Raw genomic sequence first — 18451 nt, forward strand, 5'->3', positions numbered from 1 at the left:
CGTTTTAAATTCTCCACAAGCTACCGTCTGCTAAAAAAAATAATAAAAATAAAAAATAAAGCCACTTAAATTTCTCTATTTAGAATGTTGCCAGGCAGTGGTGGCATATGCCTTTAATCTCAGAACTCAGGAGGCAGAGGCAGATGGATCTCTGAGTTTAAGGCTAGCTCTACAGAGTAAATACCTGCACAGCCAGGGCTACACAGAGAAACCCTGTCTCGAAAAACACAGCACGCATTTCTCTGGCTGAATGCCCGGCACTCAGTTTTTTAAAAGCATGAGGTTGGCACTGTGTTTCCATATAGTGCAGGGACATAGCACTTGCCTACTGTACCTATGGCTCAACACTCAGAACCAAGTGTGTGTGAGAATATGAGAAAGATAGTGTGTCTGTGTGCCTTTCCTTCCCGAGATTCCTCCAGTTTTGTCCCCTGATGGTTTAAGGTTTCGAGGTCAAAAACCAAGATCTTAATCATTTAATTGAGTCCAGGTTCCACTCCCTAAGTAGCATTCCTTCCATATTAAGATCAGTGAACTAAACAGAAGTTGTCCATGGACTGTGATGGAGTAACCTCCATGGACCCCCATTTGAAGGGGAGCAGAAGGAAGCCTCATCATCACTGGCCATCTGTGTTTGCAGCTTGCCTTCATAACCTGCTACTTCCCACAGAAAGGAGATGTTCAGAAGCATCTGTGTTGTGTGATTTCTGTCCCTTTAGTGCTGTCTGAAATCTAAGTCTGCTCCTGTGAATCTCAATGGAGACACTGTACATGGCCTACTCTGTTAGAGGGAGAGGAACACAGCCAGGGATCTACTAAACTAGCTGCTCCATGTTTGAACGCCTGGCTGCAGTGAGCAGGGTCCTTGAGACTCTTGGAGCCCTGGTGTCAATGGAGAGAATTCACAAGACATGCCCTGAAGATCTTTACAGCATCTTTCATGTCTGGAAGACTCTTTGAAGCAACCCTTTAGATGTTTCTGAGGTTGCGACAATGGATCTTACAATCTTCCTCTGGATTTGATCCATTGCCCTGAAACCATTTCTTAATTGAAGAATCATTTGCCATCTGGAGAAGCTGAGAATAAAGAACAGTTGTATTTTGAAGCCCAGCAGTTGTGGGCTTCTTTATATTTCCTCTAAATATTGCATGAAAGATGAACAGTTCTTTATTTGGGTCTCCTCTTTCCGCTCACATTTTCTCATAGCGGGAAGCCAGCCGCATTCCCTTCACTCTGTCTAAAGACTCATCTGGACCATCACATGTGCTAGGTGCATTCTCTGTTCCCACCGACCAGTGTTGTCACAGAACCGCCCCTTCATAACCACCATGCCTTTTGTTCTGCTCTGAGGTCTGTTTTTCTTCCCTTCCTAGCAGCCTTCACTTCACACCTCCTAGAACCTCATCAGAGTCTCCCAGGAGGCTTCTCTTCCACCTCCTACTCACATCCCAAAGCCTATGCCAACTGGGTTAGGGCTGTTACAATGGCATCCCCTCTTCTCTCCATAGTTTTATTTCAGTGACTGTTGCTAGGTAACAAAGCAACCCAGAGCCAGGAGAAATAAATAATTAAATCACCATCTCATCATGCTCACAGATTCTGTGGGCTGAGTTTGGAAGGGTCAGTAGGGCCAGTTCACCTCCACTGCATGGTGCTTTGGGCTTCAGCTGGGAAAGGCTAAGGCTGCTTCTCAGCAACTTCTGTGCAGAAACCCATCTGCCTCCTGTGAGACCCACATGGGAACTGGATCCCTGTTGTGACTCTCTACAAGGCTGGAAATGTAATCAAAGTATGTGGCTGGAGGTGGGGCCTTTGGGAGGTGATTATCACTAGATACTGTCTTCAGAGTAGAGCCCTTGTTGAAGACTGGTGGCTATATTGGAAGAGAGACCTAAGAATTCATACATATACTATAAGATATTAGCCAGAAGGATGTTTCTATATATTCTCCTAAATGATGTACCAGAGTTGTATGCCACAGTAAACCTTGTTTCATCATCGTTTGCCTTGCCTGTGATACTGCGATATCATGCTATTACAATAGAAAAAAGATTAGGATAAACAATGGGTGTGAAACACTGAAGCCCTCATGTTTGTCTGGCCCAATACCAATACTGCTGACCCAGAATGTCTGTGCTCTCTGTAAGACTTGGCTTCCTCCTCTCAGCATGGTAACTTAGGACAGTCAGCTTGCTTTTATTGTGGCTTGGGGCACAAGTATTTAGTTGTTTACAAGAAGATAAACTCTCAGTTATTCTAAACAGTGTAATATGTTCATGATGAAACAGAACCAATAAGATTTGGGATTTAAATCTTATTGAGGCAAGAAGGCTGGAACAGGAGGATGGAGAGTGAGGAGAAAAGGAGGAAAGTGGGGGAGAGAGGAGATTACACAGCCCAACTGTCTTCCAAGTGTCGATGGGAGACAGAATGAACAGAGTGTTCTCCATTGAGAAGGAGCCAAATCAAATTGCTGAGATCAAAAGAGCATAATAATTATAGCCCTGTAGTCAAACTGAAGAAATGAAGTAGAGAATAGGAAATGAAATAGAGACAGTGTATATTTCAGAATACAAGCAGGACCTGGAGAAATTCCATGGCTACTTTGATTTCATCAACACCCACATCTCTCTGGAGGGCAGAAGTGCCCAAGTTACTGTGGTCCGCTGGGATGTGTACTGAGAGGGCTATAGCCAGCTGAGAGAAGAGGTCCTCTGCTGAGAAGATCACAGAGTAAATCTGGAACAGTCACTTCCCCTAACCTCCCACAAAGGGAATCAAGACACAGTGGTCTCCTCCCAGGAAGTGCTCTGTGATCCGTGAAGAGAGAATTTGTTAATATGACCCAACCTATCATGTTGTTTAGTCTTTTGTCATAAACCACCTGAGCCTTTGCCTAGGAGTCACATGCTTCGGAAATCTGTGGCTTCTTGGAGCTCATTTTTAAAATTCTGCGTTTTACAGCTGTTATTTCTAGGACGCACAGTTTTGTCTGACATGCACATGGGGATAGAATCAGGTGAGGTGTAAAGACACAACAGAAGGGGGAATGTGAAGGAAAACAGACGAGCAAAGTGACAGTTACAGTGACCCTCAGCAAACTATGACCCCCGACCTGCTACAACAACCAACAAGCTTAAATTTCAAACTACCTTTCAAGCACCTTTTGTGGTTGTGAGTGTTTGAACCCAGGAAAGCATGCAAGGCAAGTGCTCAGTCACTGCATGGCACACTAAGGCTAAAGGTAGCGGGGCTGGGGTGGGGAGGAGAAGCTACATTCTGGCTCTATAAGAAGTTAAATAGCCTCTTTTTAAGACCACCAGCAAAATCACCTTTAAAAATTAGAATTTGTCATAGCTCTCAGGACTCATCTGATGTTTCCTGTGTAGTAGTTAACAAGAAACTTGGAACTAATGAAAATTCAGAGAATACAAGTTAGTGGTGTGTGCTCAGCCACAGATGGGACAGCACCCCCTGCCAAGGCTGAGAACACTATAGAAGAGGAAGCAGATCTAAAGATTGTTAGAACCAGAGGTCAGGGAGGACCAGAGCAAAACTGTGTCTCCTAGATAAGGGAGGACTGCTGTACTTGTGAACTTATACAACTGTGGTCACTATTCTAGCCCAAAGGGAGGAGTACTGAAAACCCCACCCTAACTGAAGAGTGATTTACAAATCTAACAGCTTCTAGGGGAAGGAGAGAGTCTTTTAAGGGTGTGTCTCCTGGTAGGTTGACCCTATCCAGTGGCTGGCCCCACCCCTATGAGTATATGGTCAGCACAAATTGGACTCAGTGGATAATTTTTACAAAAAGAGAGAGGACCTGAAGCAGAGAGGAATAGAGAGATCGGAAGAGAAATGAGGGTAAAGATGATTAAAATGTGTTTTATAAAATTTACAAAAACTAATACAAATATATTAAATTAGTTTTCCCATGCATATGCTTATTTTCTGTACTAAAGATTGGACATATGGTCTTACATATGCTAAGCAAGCACTCTCCCACCAAACTACATTCCCAGGCTTGCATATATGTGTTTGTTGTTTCGTGGTTTTATTTTGAGATAGGGTCTACCAGGTCCTTCTGAAGATCAATAGTTTTTTGTTTTTTTTTTTTTTTAATTCTCAGTCTGGTAGTATATACCCATGTAAATAAAGGATAGGGCAATAGTTCAACATTACTACAGTGGACCCCTGGATTTAACAGTCTAAGTAATCATCTTTGTAGCCTGTAAGAGTTTGTAAAGCTGGACACAGCAGTTAGGGCATCTGTAATCCAGTGTTCCGTGCACTGAAGGAGGAGACTGCTGCAGGTTTGAGTTTAGCTACACTACAGAGTGAGACTATTTCACGTCCACCTATCCACCCTCAAAATACTGAAATCCCCAAAGTCCCCAAAAATACAGTTTTATGAAGATCCTGAGGTAAGACTAAAAAATGAAAAAGAGCAGCCAGGAAGCGCTCTGATGCGCAGGTGTATTTCCTGTCTCAGTGTTGGTGTCAGCATCGCCTATCTGCATGCTTGAGGATCTATGAATGTTACTAAATGTTACATATAACACACATGCAAATTATACTCTAAGTTGTACTTCAGTTTTAGAATATACCAAATGTACAAAATACGCTTTATTCTGGCATTTTCAGAAGTCTGTGTTGTGAGCTTTGATGATATTCACTCGCCGCTCTCCTCTCCTGTCTTCCCCTCTCCCTCCCACCACTCCCCTTTGTTTCCTGACTCGTCCCCCGCAACTTCATATGTGTGTGTGTGTGTGTATGTATATATATATTCCACATATGGGAGCAATCTAGGGGTCTATATATAAGAGAAAACATGCAACCTTTGTCTTTTTTAGTCTGCCTTACTTAACATAATCATCTCCAGGCCTGATCACTTTTCTAAAAGAGACATAACATCCTTTTTTCTTTCTGCTAAGCAAAATTCCAGTGAATATATACGCTACCTTCCAATCCATCTGTCTGTTGATAGGAATCCAGGCTGGCTCCACAGCTTGGCTGCTGTGGACAGTGCCACAGTGAACATGATTGTGCAGGTATCTGTTGTGTTTCCTTCCTTCAGGTATATGCCTGGAGTGCTATTGCTGAGTTATTTAGTAGCTCTCTTTTGTTTTTTGGGGGATATCCATTTATATATATGATATATAGCAATACATTTGCATTCCTACCAGTGGTTAAATGCCTAATCATTTTTTTTTAATGAGTATGGGTATTTTGCCTGCATATGCACCATATGCATGCAGTACCCTTGGAGGCCAGAAGAAGGCATTGGATCCTCTGGGACTTGAGTTGCAGAGTTCTGAACCATCATGGTCCTCTAGAAGAGCAGCCAGTGCTCTCCCCTGATGAGCCACCTCTTCAGTCCCTATACCTCAATTTTTAAAATCCTGCTGAACTATTAGATCAAGTTGTATAAGAGTGGGGTTATATTCCTAATTTTCAGTTCATTATTTCTTTTACCTGTTATTATAAAAATAAATAAGATATAGATATCGATTTAAAAAGATATAGATATCACGTTACCGACTAGAAAGATGGCTCAGAGGTTAATAATGTTCCCAGCACCTGCTGTAAAGTATTTCACACCTACCTGTAACTCCAGCTCCAAGAGATTCTCTTCTGACTTCCAAAGGCACCTATGTGTATGCGTCATGGATACACTCCCACACATAAAATCTTCTTGGTTTAGTTATATTAAAAGATCCAGGTAGAGTTCACCATGATCAGTCAGATCTGAGGTCATTTATTCTTTAATTCCAAGGGGGGGGGGAATGTGTTTTCTCATCTGTCTATAGCACTTTAATGCCAAAGATTACTAAGTATTCAGGAAAAGCTAGATCAATAAGAATGATGAGCCAGTAATAAATACAAGCGAGCCCCTGCCACTTGCTGTAGAAAGGGGTGTCATTTGTATACATGAGGTATATAATTTTTATTTTTATTTTATTCAAGGAATGTTCCTCTAGTTAGACAAGCATAAATCATGCAGATAGCATGAAGACGTGGCCTCCTAATCAACTGAGTTTTACTAATGTTTTCCTAATGCAAGCCATCCTTTCGGTTATGAACTCAACTAGTTGATTATTTTGGACTTTCCCATTTGTACTCATGATATTCACATCAGATTGTCGGGAGTGGGGGGTTCCCTCATATAAGACCATAAGAGAGAGAAAGAGAACATGAAACATCAAATCTTGCTATCAGAATTAAATAATCAGGATGGCTTCTGCATTTTTCTGTGTAATAGAGCATTCGAAGTCATATAAGAATTACCATCCAGCCCTGACAGCACCTGTAATCCCAGCATTCGGAAGGTTCTGAGTCAGAAGAATGCAGACAAGTTCCATGTCGCTGGCCAGAGAGGTCAAAGGAGGTTGTGCCCCAGAAAATTGAATGGGCATCTGAGATGCCATGGCTGAAGTGGACTTCACAGACAGATGCCTCCTACTCACCATGCAGCCTCCCAGAACAGGGGATTTTCTCTCCTGTGGTTTGCCTCCAGACAGAGAACCCCATCTTTCCTTGTGGAGTGGAGCAAGCTCAGTGCTTCTGTCTGTCTCTTGACAAGCAGGACTTGACACAGTAATACCTAAATACACACAGAAAGGACTAATTCCTCCTCGGAGCAGATGCAGCGCCCCTTCTCAGAGAAAGATAGGGAAAGAGGTGAAGGGAGCTCTGATGAGGAAGGAAGGGCATGCTGGGAAGTGGTCTTCTGTGTGAGCACAAGCGGGGTCACAGCAGCACACTGCCTCAGCTGCTCCTGCCAGCCCTGTAGCTAACAGCTCCTGGAAAGCGCCAGCGGTTACTGCTGCTCCCATTCTCATTTTATTAGGTTTTAATCAAGCTTTCCTGTGAAGAGCTGCAAAAATTCAGCTTTGGATTTCACAAAGTAATCAAATGAGAATGAGGCATCATAGGCATAAAATAGTTTTCAAATGAAAATGATATTTTTAATTTAATCATACAAAAATCATCTGGATGCAGTATGTCTAAGAGGCAGAGAAATTGCTGTACTGCCTTACCCCTAGCATCAGACAGCCATTTGTGTAAAAGTTAGTGAATGATTTCCAATTATTTAACTTTTTTCCCTGCTCTCCATTAAGCCCTGACCTGATATTCGTTAAAGTGCACTACAGCCAGGGCGTGGCAGGAAGGCTCCGTGGGTAAAGGCACTGGCCACCAAGCCTGACAGCCTGAGCTCAATCCCTGATGCACATGGTAGAAGGGGAGCCCCAACTCCCACCCGGTGACTTCTGACCTCCACACATAAACTGTGTGGCTTGTGGGTGCCCACACACACAATAAACAAGCAAATAAAATCTACCTGGGAACTTGCCTCATATGAAGACATTTTCATAGGAGTAGGATTTATGAATCTTACGTTCATTTCTGTGGTATTTGGAAAAGCTTCGTGTGATATGACTGGGAGTAGCTCCGTGGTAGAGTACTTACTAGCATGCTGAAGGCTCCGAGTTGGATCTCCAGCACTAAAAGAAAGAAAGAAAAAAGAATTTAAACTGGGTATAATAGAAAAAACCTGAGTGTAAGTCAGTTCATAGCCTGATTTCCGATCTCTGGGTCAACACATCACCTGAGCACCTTGAACCCTGCTTTCCTCCTCTGTAAAGTGGATGATTCTCCCAGCTTTCCAGATCTGCAACTGAAGAGGCGTCTCCTGTGCTTGATCTTCTCCAGAATCTGACTGTACCGACTCCCCTGAGAATGAGATTTCTATCTTTGTTAGATCCAGCCCTGGTGCCAGCACATGCACTGTCCTGCAGCTGCCTGGTCCCTGCTAGCTGCTTGCTCACTGATGGCACCAGTGGCAGTGAGGGGTGTCACATCAGTATTGCTGGCAATGGAAAATGCCCAAGACAGAGATGGCTCTAATGTCTGCTTTGTTACTCAAAGGAGGATGCCTTGAGATCCAAATAGCTAGAAAGCTGTGATTTTTAATTTGCATGTAATAAAATTGGCCTTCACGTGTGAAGCTGGTATCCAGGTCTGTGAGTCTTAAGACATTGTAGTAAACACTGCCGTGGTCAGGACACAAAGTGGCTCCATCATACGAGAATTGTGAGTACAATCAAAATCATGTGTGGGACTATTGGAGCAGTCAGCTGCTTGCACTCAACATCACACCTTTGATAGCTATGCTTGTTATAGAATAATCTTCACCATCAGTTTGTTCTTTTTCATTGCTGAGGGTTGCTTATAGATGCCTCTTGGTTTGTTTGTCCATTCACCTATTGATAGACATTTGATTCCATTCATTTGGAGTCATTATAGAGCTACTATAAACAATCATGTATATAGTTTTTGTATTAACAAAGGATTGAGGTTTTGTGAGGGTGTGTGTATGTGTATGTTGTGTGTCTGTGTTTATGTCTGTGTTCTGGATTTTTTTCAGGCAGGTTTGTGATCTGTATCTCATTATAATTTTTATTTGTATCTTCTAAATTGCTAAGAACGTTAAACACTTTTCATAGTCACTTGCCATTCGTATGCCTTCTTTGGTGTAGTAATTTCTTATCGTTAGTTTTCTTCTAAAAGTGTTAGAGTTAACATTTTATGTTTAGACCTCTGGTCCACTTTGAATTGAGTTTTGAGGGCTGTGACTTGAATAAACACTTGTTTCTGATATAAAATAGATGCCCAAATATCCCAGATTGTCTACATTGTCTTTCTCTGCTGAGTCATCTTTGCTCCTCTGTGGGAGATGCACAGGTCACAGTTGCATGACTGTATTTCTGATCTTCGCTTTCATTTCTTCACAAACTAATTTGCCCTAGTGACTTCAACTTTATAGTTATCATGAAAGTCAGTGACATAAGTCTTCCAACCTTGCTTCTCTTTTTTAAAACTGCTTTGGCTATTCTAGCTCTTTCCACGTACACTGCAGAATCGGCATTTTGATATTTAACCAAAACATTTTGTCTGAGATTGTATAACATCTCAGTTTATAGAAAATTGGCACCTAAACAGTACTGCATTTTCCAGTCTCTAAATGTATTTTCTCCTCATTTTGGTGGTCTTTTTTTCCCAACTGTATTATAATTTGACTTTATCAGTATTTAATAGTTTTCAATATATAGGTCCTACACACACACTTTGTTAGATTTCTAAATATTTTAGCTTTTAAAAGTCATTGAAGGGATGAATATTTTGTTCAGTTGGTTTTTGTTTTGTTTTTGTTTCATAGTATATTTTCAAATGCGTTATTGGATTCAGTTTGCTAATGGTTTTATAGGCAAGTTTATAGAGGATATCAGTTTATTATAATGCTATCTATTTTTGGTGTCAGAATGATGATTCTTAAAGTGAGGTAGATGTATCCCCTTCTATTTTCTAGAAGAAATACGGAGATGGTATGTCTTTAGATGTGTGGTATAATTCACTAAAGAAATCATATGGGCCTAGAATGTCTTTTGAAATTTTTAGGAGATTTAATTTCTTCAATAGACACAGAGATGTCAGGCTATTTGGAGGAAAGAAAGGTTTAGTAGTTTGTGCTTTCAAGGAATTGTTTGGTTTAAGTTGTTGAATACTCTGTTGTACCTAAAGTTGTTCAAATAATCCCTTTTTATATTTGATGTCATTGTGGTCTGTGCTGAGAGACCCCCTGGTGTTCCTAGTCCTGGCAATAATGTCTCTCCATTTTTGTCTCTTAAGCTTGTCAACTAGAAGCTTGTCAGTTTTATTCGTTTTCTGAAAGAACCATCATTTTGTTTCCTTGATTTCCAATCACATTCATATCTTACTTCTGTTGTTTTCTTTTGTCTACTTATTCCATGAAACTTGATAAAGATGAAAGTCATCACCACGTTGCTATGGCCTGATGTAATCCATTCTTCCAGGAGACGTCCTAATAGCTTCCTGTGTCCCCTCCTTGCAGTTAACTGGTCTGAGTGTCTCCAATGGAAAGGACCAGCTTGTCGTGTTCCATACAAAAGACAACAAAGACCTCATTGTCTGCCTCTTCAGCAAGCAGCCAACCCCTGAGAATCGTATTGGAGAACTTGTTGGAGTCCTGGTGAATCATTTCAAGAGGTAAAACTTTATTTTTGTAGCTAAAAGACAAATGCACAAAATGTTTAATCATACTTATCCCTGAACTTGGTTCATGCCAGTGTGAATATATGGTTTTCTTCCACAGGACAAATTAAAGCATCTTTATCATAGAAGGTAAAATTAATATCCAGCCTTATTTCAAGGCCAGGAATGATCCTCTCTTTTCCAGTATCTAGCTTTGTCAACAATGAGAGATTCCCACATGGTTCTTTCATTGCTGCCAATCCGAATGTGATGTAGTTCAATCCAAACAATAAAAGAAATTACTTTTATTATTCTTATGCCCACTGCTTCACATTTATCCCATACATAACCAGTTAGTGTGTCTGCTGTAGCTATAAACAAATTAGAAAACAGCTTTAAGATAGCATGTAGGATCATAAAGGTTGAGGAAGTTCCAAGGACATGGAGAAATTGTAATGGAAACATGACAAAAAAGAGCATATTCTGAGAAAATCACTCTAAAGCAGCATGGTATGTAGGGGAAAGGGCACAGGGAATTGGAACAATGATATAGGTTGGAGAGATGGCTCAGCACTTAAAAGCACTAGCTACTCTTCCAGAGGACCCAGGTTCAATTCTCAGCCCCCAGAGGCTTTCAAGCATTTGTAACTACAGTTCTAGATAGCCCAACATCTTCTTCTGGCCTCTGTGGGCACTACACACTACACACTTATATGGTACATAGATATACATGCAGGCAAAACACCCATTACATACCCATAAAAATAATAAAATATATATATATATGGACCATAGACCCTTCCCCAGTGGTGGAAACTAGTCAGTAAATACTTTTAAACAGGGGAGCAGATTATCAGGTTATTTGCTGAAATGTTGGGGATGGTCATGGAGTGCCCATGCTGTAAGTGGTCATGGAGTATTGGGGCAGGGCCCTCTCCTAGTTTATGTTCTCATCGTGGTGTGATTTCTTTCCCCTTGACTCCTACCCCCACCCCACCTTGATGTGAGAACGAATGAGGTCAGGCTAGAAAATCAGTGTGGCAAATGGTACAGGTGGCAGTTCCTTTTCTTCCTGAAAGACATTGTTCTGAGCTACCTGCTAGTGTTATACCTGTGACCACATGTTCTACTCTCTTTATTTTTGTTGATAAATACATATATATATATAGTGTAATCTAAGCAGTCTTGTTCTTTTTGGGACATGATCTCTACGTAGACTGGGCTGACTTCAAACTCACAGAGATCCATCTACCCCTGTCTCCTGAGTATACTATTCTTTGTTATAAAACCTTGTATTCTAAATCAAAATGGATCTTTACATATTTATGTATCTTAAAAATTATGTTTAGTGGTCACCTGGTAGACCACTAAAGAATGTATAAAATTGATAAAGTAGGTGTGTGTGTGTATGTGTATGTGTGTATGTGTGTATGTGTGTATGTGTGTATGTGTGTATAAATAACCCTGGAACCCTGGTGGAGGTAGCCCTCCTTTAATCCCAGCTCTCAAAGGCAGAAGCAAGTCTGTCTCTGAGTTCATGGGCAGCCTGATCTATAGACTGAATTCCAGGACATAGCTAGGCTACACAGAGAAATCCTATCTCAAAATAGGATCTCTCTCTCTCTCTCTCTCTCTCTCTGTGTGTGTGTGTGTGTGTGTGTGTGTGTGTGTGTGTGTGTGTGTGTGTTGCTCATATAAGCTTTATGATGGTTTATCCATATTGTCAGCTTAACTGGACTGAGGGATGCCCAAGACTTCAGTAAAGCCCTATTAGGTGTCTGTGAGAACGTTTCCAGAGACAGTTAACATGTGTGGCAGTAGCTGAGAAGGAAGGGCCTGGCCCTTTGTATGGGTGGCATCATCCAGGAGGCTGGTGGCCCAGATGGATTCCCTGCATCTGCCTAACAACTGTAAAGCTAAGCATACAAAGGGGTTGAGAATGCAAGGTTATGACAGAAGCGTCTGCAGTAAATGTCCCTAACTCCCATGTCTTCCTGTAAATATTTAGTCATGGCAAAGTATGGACAATAGAAGGAATCACAGCTTCCTTGTTGTCTCTGACTTGAAGACTAGTACTAATGATTACAGTTGCCCAAGGTATTGAAGTGTTCCTGTCTCAGTCTGAGTTCTTGTTTAGTAAATTCCAGCTGGTATTAAAGGTGTTCACCCCGTGGTGGAACTGGAACCCGTCTGTGGCACTCTTGTAGTATACAAATTGTTCCTAGGTATGGGCCTCCTACTTCTAACGTAAGAGAGAACTTGTCATTTCTCCAAAATTTCTAGATGTAAGAAAAGAAAATTAACAAGATGCTAATGTTCTTTCCCAGTTTATCCTTGTATCTGTCATATGAACTTGGAGATCAATTAGTAATAAGTATTAATTTCCCTTTTCCAAAACCAGGAGAGTCAGGCTTGAAATTTCAGCTTAGAGTTATAATCATCAACCTGCTACTAATTTGATGAGGAAAATTAATTTTATTTTATTATTCTGGCCATTGTCCTTTATTGACTGGTCTCTTATCTTTGGTGAGATCATCACAGTTCACAGTGTGAACTTTGCGATCATGGTGATGTTGCATGTAATCTTATTTATCCCTATGTTAGTGATAAAAATCCAGAGAGGAGAGGGATTGGGTTCATTACAATTCTTTATTTTCTGGATTTTCCCTATGCACATTCTGAGATGGTTTTTTTATTCGATATATTTTTTATTTACATTTCAAATGATTCCCCCTTTTCTGGCTTCCCACTCACCGAAAGTCCCATAAGCCCTCTTCCCTCCCCCTATTCCCCCATCCACCCCTTCCCACTTACCAGTTCTGGTATTGCCCTATCCTGCTACACTGAGTCTTTCCATAACCAGGGGCCACTCCTCCGTTGTTCTTGGACATCATTTGATGTGTGGATTATGTTTAGAAAATTATTCCAATTTTCTAGGCTAATATCTGCCTATAAGTGAGTGCATACCATGATTGATCTTTTGAGAGTGGGTTACCTCACTTAGTATGATGTTCTTCAGCTTTATCCATTTGTCTAAGAATTTCATGAATTCATTGTTTCCAATAGCTGAATAGTACTCCATTGTGTATATATACCACATTTTTTGTATCCATTCCTCCGTTGAGGGATACCTGGGTTCTTTCCAGCTTCTGGCTATTATAAATAGGGCTGCTATGAACATAGTAGAGCATGTATCCTTATTACATGCTGGGGAATCCTCTGGGTATATGCCCCGGAGAGGTATAGCAGGATCCTCTGGAAGTGGTGTGCCCAGTTTTCTGAGGGACCGCCAGACTGATTTCCAGATTGGTTGTAACAATTTGCAACCCCACCAGCAATGGAGGAGTGTTCCTCTTTCTCTACATCCTCACCAACACCTGCTGTCTCCTGAATTTTTAATCTTAGCCATTCTGACTGGTGTAAGGTGAAATCTCAGGATTGTTTTGATTTGCATTTCCCTAATGACTAATGAAGTTGAGCATTTCTTAAGACACTTCTCAGCCATCCGGAAGTTTTTCAGGTGAAAATTCTTTGTTTAGCTCCGTACCCCATTTTTAATAGGGTTATTTGGTTTTCTGGGGTCTAACTTCTTGCGTTCTTTATATATATTGGATATTAGCTCTCTGTCGGATGTAGGGTTGGTGAAGATCCTTTCCCAATTTGTTGGTTGCCGATTTGTCCTTTTGATGGTGTCCTTTGCCTTACAGAAATTTTGTAATTTTATGAGGTCCCATTTGTCAATTCTTTATCTTAGAGCATAAGATATTGGTGTTCTGTTCAGGAACTTTCCCCCTGTACCAATGTCCTCAAGGGTCTTCCCCAGTTTCTTTTCTATTAGCTTTAGAGTGTCTAGCTTTTTGTGGAAGTCTTTGATCCATTTGGAGTTGAGATTAGTACAAGGAGATAAGGATGGATCAGTTCACATAAGTCAGAAGTCAGAGGGCACAGGGTTCAAAACTGCACAGTGCATCAGCCCATAGACCACTGAGGCTGTATGTACCCTTATGATATAAAGAGACAAGTCCATTTGAAAGCTCATCTCCTGTGTATTCACCAGATTGAAGGGAGAAGAGTTCTTCAGAAGAGAAAAGTACTTCCAACAGAAGACAAAACTACTGTTTCATAAAAGACAATACTTCCCACTAATGGATAACACTCAAAAAGAGTAAGCACAGGGAAGAAACAGGGAGCAGACTGATAGCTGCAGACTAGAGCTGAACAGACGTGGTCACAGAGCCACCACCCAGCAGGCCTCTGGCCTACGAGTCATTCTGACCCCAGTGACAAAGAACACATACAAGCTGAGGGAAGGGTGACCTGTGCAGAAGGCATGTCAGGCTGGAAGGAAGCCCTAACCCAAGTTGGAACCACAGCACAATGGGTTAACTGGGTAACCCCTTTCCCTAAGGGCTACCCTTCAGCAAGTAGTTAGGAATCAGCAAGAGAACCTTCGCAAAGGCATATAGAGGAGGGGCTGCAGGAATGAACTTTATATAAGAACAGATAGAGGAGGGGCTGCAGGAATGAGCTTTATATGTATTTAAGAACAGATAGAGGAGGGGCTGCAGGAATGAGCTTTATATGTATATAAGAACAGATAGAGGAGGGGGCTGCAGGAATGAGCTTTATATGTATATAAGAACAGATAGAGGAGGGGGCTGCAGAAATGAGCTTTATATGTATATGAGAACAGATAAAGGAGGGGGCTGCAGGAATGAGCTTTATATGTATATAAGAACAGATAGAGGAGGGGCTGCAGGAATGAGCTTTATATGTATATAAGAACAGATAGAGGAGGGACTGCAGAAATGAGCTTTATATGTATATGAGAACAGATAGAGGAGGGGGCTGCAGGAATGAGCTTTATATGTATATAAGAACAGATAGAGGAGGGGGCTGCAGGAATGAGCTTTATATGTATATAAGAACAGATAGAGGAGGGGCTGCAGGAATGAGCTTTATATGTATATAAGAAGCAGGAAAGGCTGGGTATGGTGGCACATTCCTGTCATCTTAGCACTCACAACATGCAGAGGGAGGATGGAGAGCTTGAGAGAGCACACAGTGTCACACACCTTTAATCCCAGCACCCGGAGGCAGAGGCAGGCGGACTTCTATGAGTTCAAGGCCAGCCACCTGAACATGGTGAATTCCTGACCAGCCAGAACTACATGAAGACCCTGTCTCAAGGGAACAAAAAGGAAGAAACAATTAAAAAAAGAGAGAGAGCCAAGGTAGAGTGACAGAGACTAGACCTTTATATCCCTCACTTAAACAACCACAGAAATAAACAAATATGGAAAATGTTTACAAGGCCTAGGACATCAGGCAAGGTCAGGTAGTGCTTGCTGACAGGTGAAAACAAGGTGAGTCCTGGGCAGAGCCGCCAGGCCATGGTGTACAGAGGGGACCCAGGTAGAACACAGTATTCTCCCTGAGGCTATGGGTAGCCTGAGGAGACTAGGCCAGCAGGTCTGAAGATGAAAGTCATAAGACCCTTTAAGCACTCCCAGCGAGCTAATGGGTATGTGATGAGGGAAACCTAACAGCTAGAGAATGGCACCCAGGAGAGACAGGGGCAACAAGGTCCTGTCAAGGCAGACTGGGTATCCCACAGTCACAGGCATTTGTCTCAGAACTCAGGGAGACCTTGCCTGAGAAGAGAAGTAATAATTGGCCCTAGGAACAGCGCTTCTGTAGCAGATACTGTCTAGTAAATCTTCAAAGCTAAGCCCACCTGCTTCCATAGAAAATATTCTAGGGCAGATCTCATTATTATTTATAAGAACACAAAAGTTTCACAACCAGTAAGATAGAATTCATCTGACGTCCAAAGACTACCAAGCATACAAATGGCAAGAATACACAACCCATTATTTCAGACATTTGTGAGTTAACTCGCGACAGAAGGCATAAAAGCAAGGGCCAAGTCAGTTCAGTAAATTGGTCTTCATCACTGTCTTGTTGGGGAAGCCTTTCCTTCCATGGGAATCCCACACTAACCAGTACTCAGGGGATAAGCCTTTTTCTTTCACCTCCGGCAGCACTCGCTCACCCCGGGCCTGTAATTCCTGTGCCCCCTCCCCCAGCACGTGCCACCCTTGTCTCATGTGTTCTAAAGCATCTGAAGGCAGCGAGTGAACCCGGAGGTCAGTGGGCTTACATGGGTTAAGCACATGCTTTCCCACTGTGTACACCCCTGCCCAGAAGATAGTCTCTGATAAAGTGTTTTCCTAAAGGTGACACCCAGATTATTCCGGGCTCAGGATGGAGTTCGGTGATGAGGGAAATGCCAAGCAAGCACAGGACCTCAGACTCAATTCCCAGTACACACACATGCACAAAAAGAACATTAGTTAATAGACAGCCAGTACAGCTCAGGGATAAACAGACGCCACCCAGAAACACCTGACAGAACCATGCCAGCCAGTCTCAGCTAGAGCCCACAGATGAGAAATCGCTAAAGTCAGATGTGTTTGGAATATGCCAGTGAAGCCATCAGGTTTGCCTCCTGCAGGACTTCTCAGTGCCTACTTTTTCACATAAGAACCAGTAGGACAACAAGAGTGCTCTATTGACACAAAGCCACTTCTAAAGTAGGAGGGTGAGGCACAATCAGAATGGTGTGTGTGTAGCTAGCCATGTGTGTAGACACAGATATCTCCTTATAGAGACAAACTCCATGTCTAGGTTATAATCCACACTGGAAGCTAGACATGTGCCTCGTGTCTATTATCCCAGCATCTGGGGCACTCCTCCTCCTCCTCCTCCTCCTCCTCCTCAACACCTTTGTTGCAGCGTCTTTACTTGAGGTGAGATGTTCCATGTATCCTGATGCCCTTGCCTTTTTTTCCTACTAAGACAACATGAACTACAGGTATAAGTAGACATATACACATGTAGCTATCCCAAAGGCTGTGCAGGAAATAGGCAACGGCCTCTGGAGAAGGAACACCTCAACTCTTGGAGAAAGATGGCACTGAGACTGTTTCTTCACTGCCAACCTCTGATAATGAATATGCTACCATACTTTTTTTCAGTTAATAGATGGCAGCCTGTTTTTAGTGTTTCATAGACAGCTCTGAATTCCTTCATATGCTCCTTTTCCTGATTAGAAAAGTAGAACAAAAGAGCTGTCTAGTCAAACGATGTGCTTTATATTTCTGTTTCTTCATCCTCCTGCTGTTAGTGCTGTTCCCAATCTCCTACGTAACAGGGACACAGGGAAGCTGAGCTGTCTGAGGCTGTGGAGGCAAGGTCAGCCACTGCAGTCTGCTCACAGGCATTAGACACAGTGACCCTGCCTCTTAGTGTGCATGTCACTCAGCACTGACTACCTGCCGGTAGTGCGGATTCTGCTCATCAGTAAACAGATGGTGTCATGTTGGCCCTTCCTAACAGAGAAGTCACCAAAAACTGCAATATTAAGCTGTCAGAGAACCCATCTGCCCTAAGCAGCTGTCCAGACATTTGCGTGTCTGGATGCTGGAGACCTCAGTATAGCCCCAGCCTCAGACATGGAAATTTCCTTTTTCCTGTTCTGTGTCTATGGTGAAAGCAGAAGTTAGTGCCATCTGCTGCCTTGCTTCTCACAAGCCATATCTATATCTGAACATCTGACCTGCTTCTCAGATGGGGCATGCTCGCTCTCTCTCGCTCTCTCTCTCTCCCTCTCCCTCTCCCTCTCCCTCTCCCTCTCCCTCTCCCTCTCCCTCCCTCTAACTTTCCATCAAAACTGTAAGTAGATTGTCACTTCTCAGGTAGGACAGGTGAGTGGCAAGGAGAAAAGTACCTTCTGACCATGATGGAAGAAACAGAAGAATGTCGTATCCGAGGAACCTCAGCTCCTGACCCTCACTCCCTCCTCTACCCATCCCTGCCCAGCCCCTTCCAGCTATTCCCTGTACCTCCCCACCCCTTGGGAAACATTTTCATGATCCTTGGCAGGCATTTCTAGACTTCTTCCCCCAAAATACCTGGAAACTCAGCAATGTAATTTATATTCCAACTAAAAATCTGCAAGCAGAATTAACACAGTTGAGATTAACCAGATTGCCAGCTATAGAGGATTTGTTCTTTGTTTTCTCAAGACAGGGTCTCACAATATACCTCTGCCATGGAACTCATTATGTAAACCAAGCTAGCCTCAAACTCACCGAGTTCCACCTGCCTCCCAAGTGCTGGGAGTCAGGGTGTGCACACTATGCCTTGCTTTTCATTCACTGATTTTGACCTGTCTCGGTGGAGTATGTGAGTACTTCCTCCCAGCCCCAGGGTCTTGCCTTGTAGCCCAAGTTCTCTGTAGCCTCCAATTCACTGTCTTCATCCTGTGTCACCCTCCTGAGTGTTTGGACTACAAGAACATGTCACCATGGCCATCTTGGACTATTTAGAATT

General features: G+C 42.5%; 1 protein-coding gene across 2 annotated transcripts in view; it reads left to right on the forward strand.

Annotated features, from left to right (window-relative positions):
- The window catches only part of Myo1d (myosin ID), a 295829-nt gene that overhangs the window by 204696 nt on the left and 72682 nt on the right, over nucleotides 1-18451 (forward strand). Inside the window, exons 21-22 of one of the 2 annotated variants that reach the window (XM_052197479.1) lie at nucleotides 9915-10069; nucleotides 10176-10365. In XM_052197479.1, the coding sequence (XP_052053439.1) occupies nucleotides 9915-10069; nucleotides 10176-10185 (165 nt within the window). In that variant the 3' untranslated portion in view covers nucleotides 10186-10365. Of the gene's footprint in view, nucleotides 1-9914; nucleotides 10070-10175; nucleotides 10366-18451 lie in introns of those variants that run through there. The other variant, XM_052197478.1, reaches the window with a different exon arrangement.

The sequence above is a fragment of the Apodemus sylvaticus genome, chromosome 10 (genome assembly GCF_947179515.1).
Source record: "Apodemus sylvaticus chromosome 10, mApoSyl1.1, whole genome shotgun sequence".
NCBI classification, from domain to species: Eukaryota; Metazoa; Chordata; class Mammalia; order Rodentia; family Muridae; genus Apodemus; species Apodemus sylvaticus.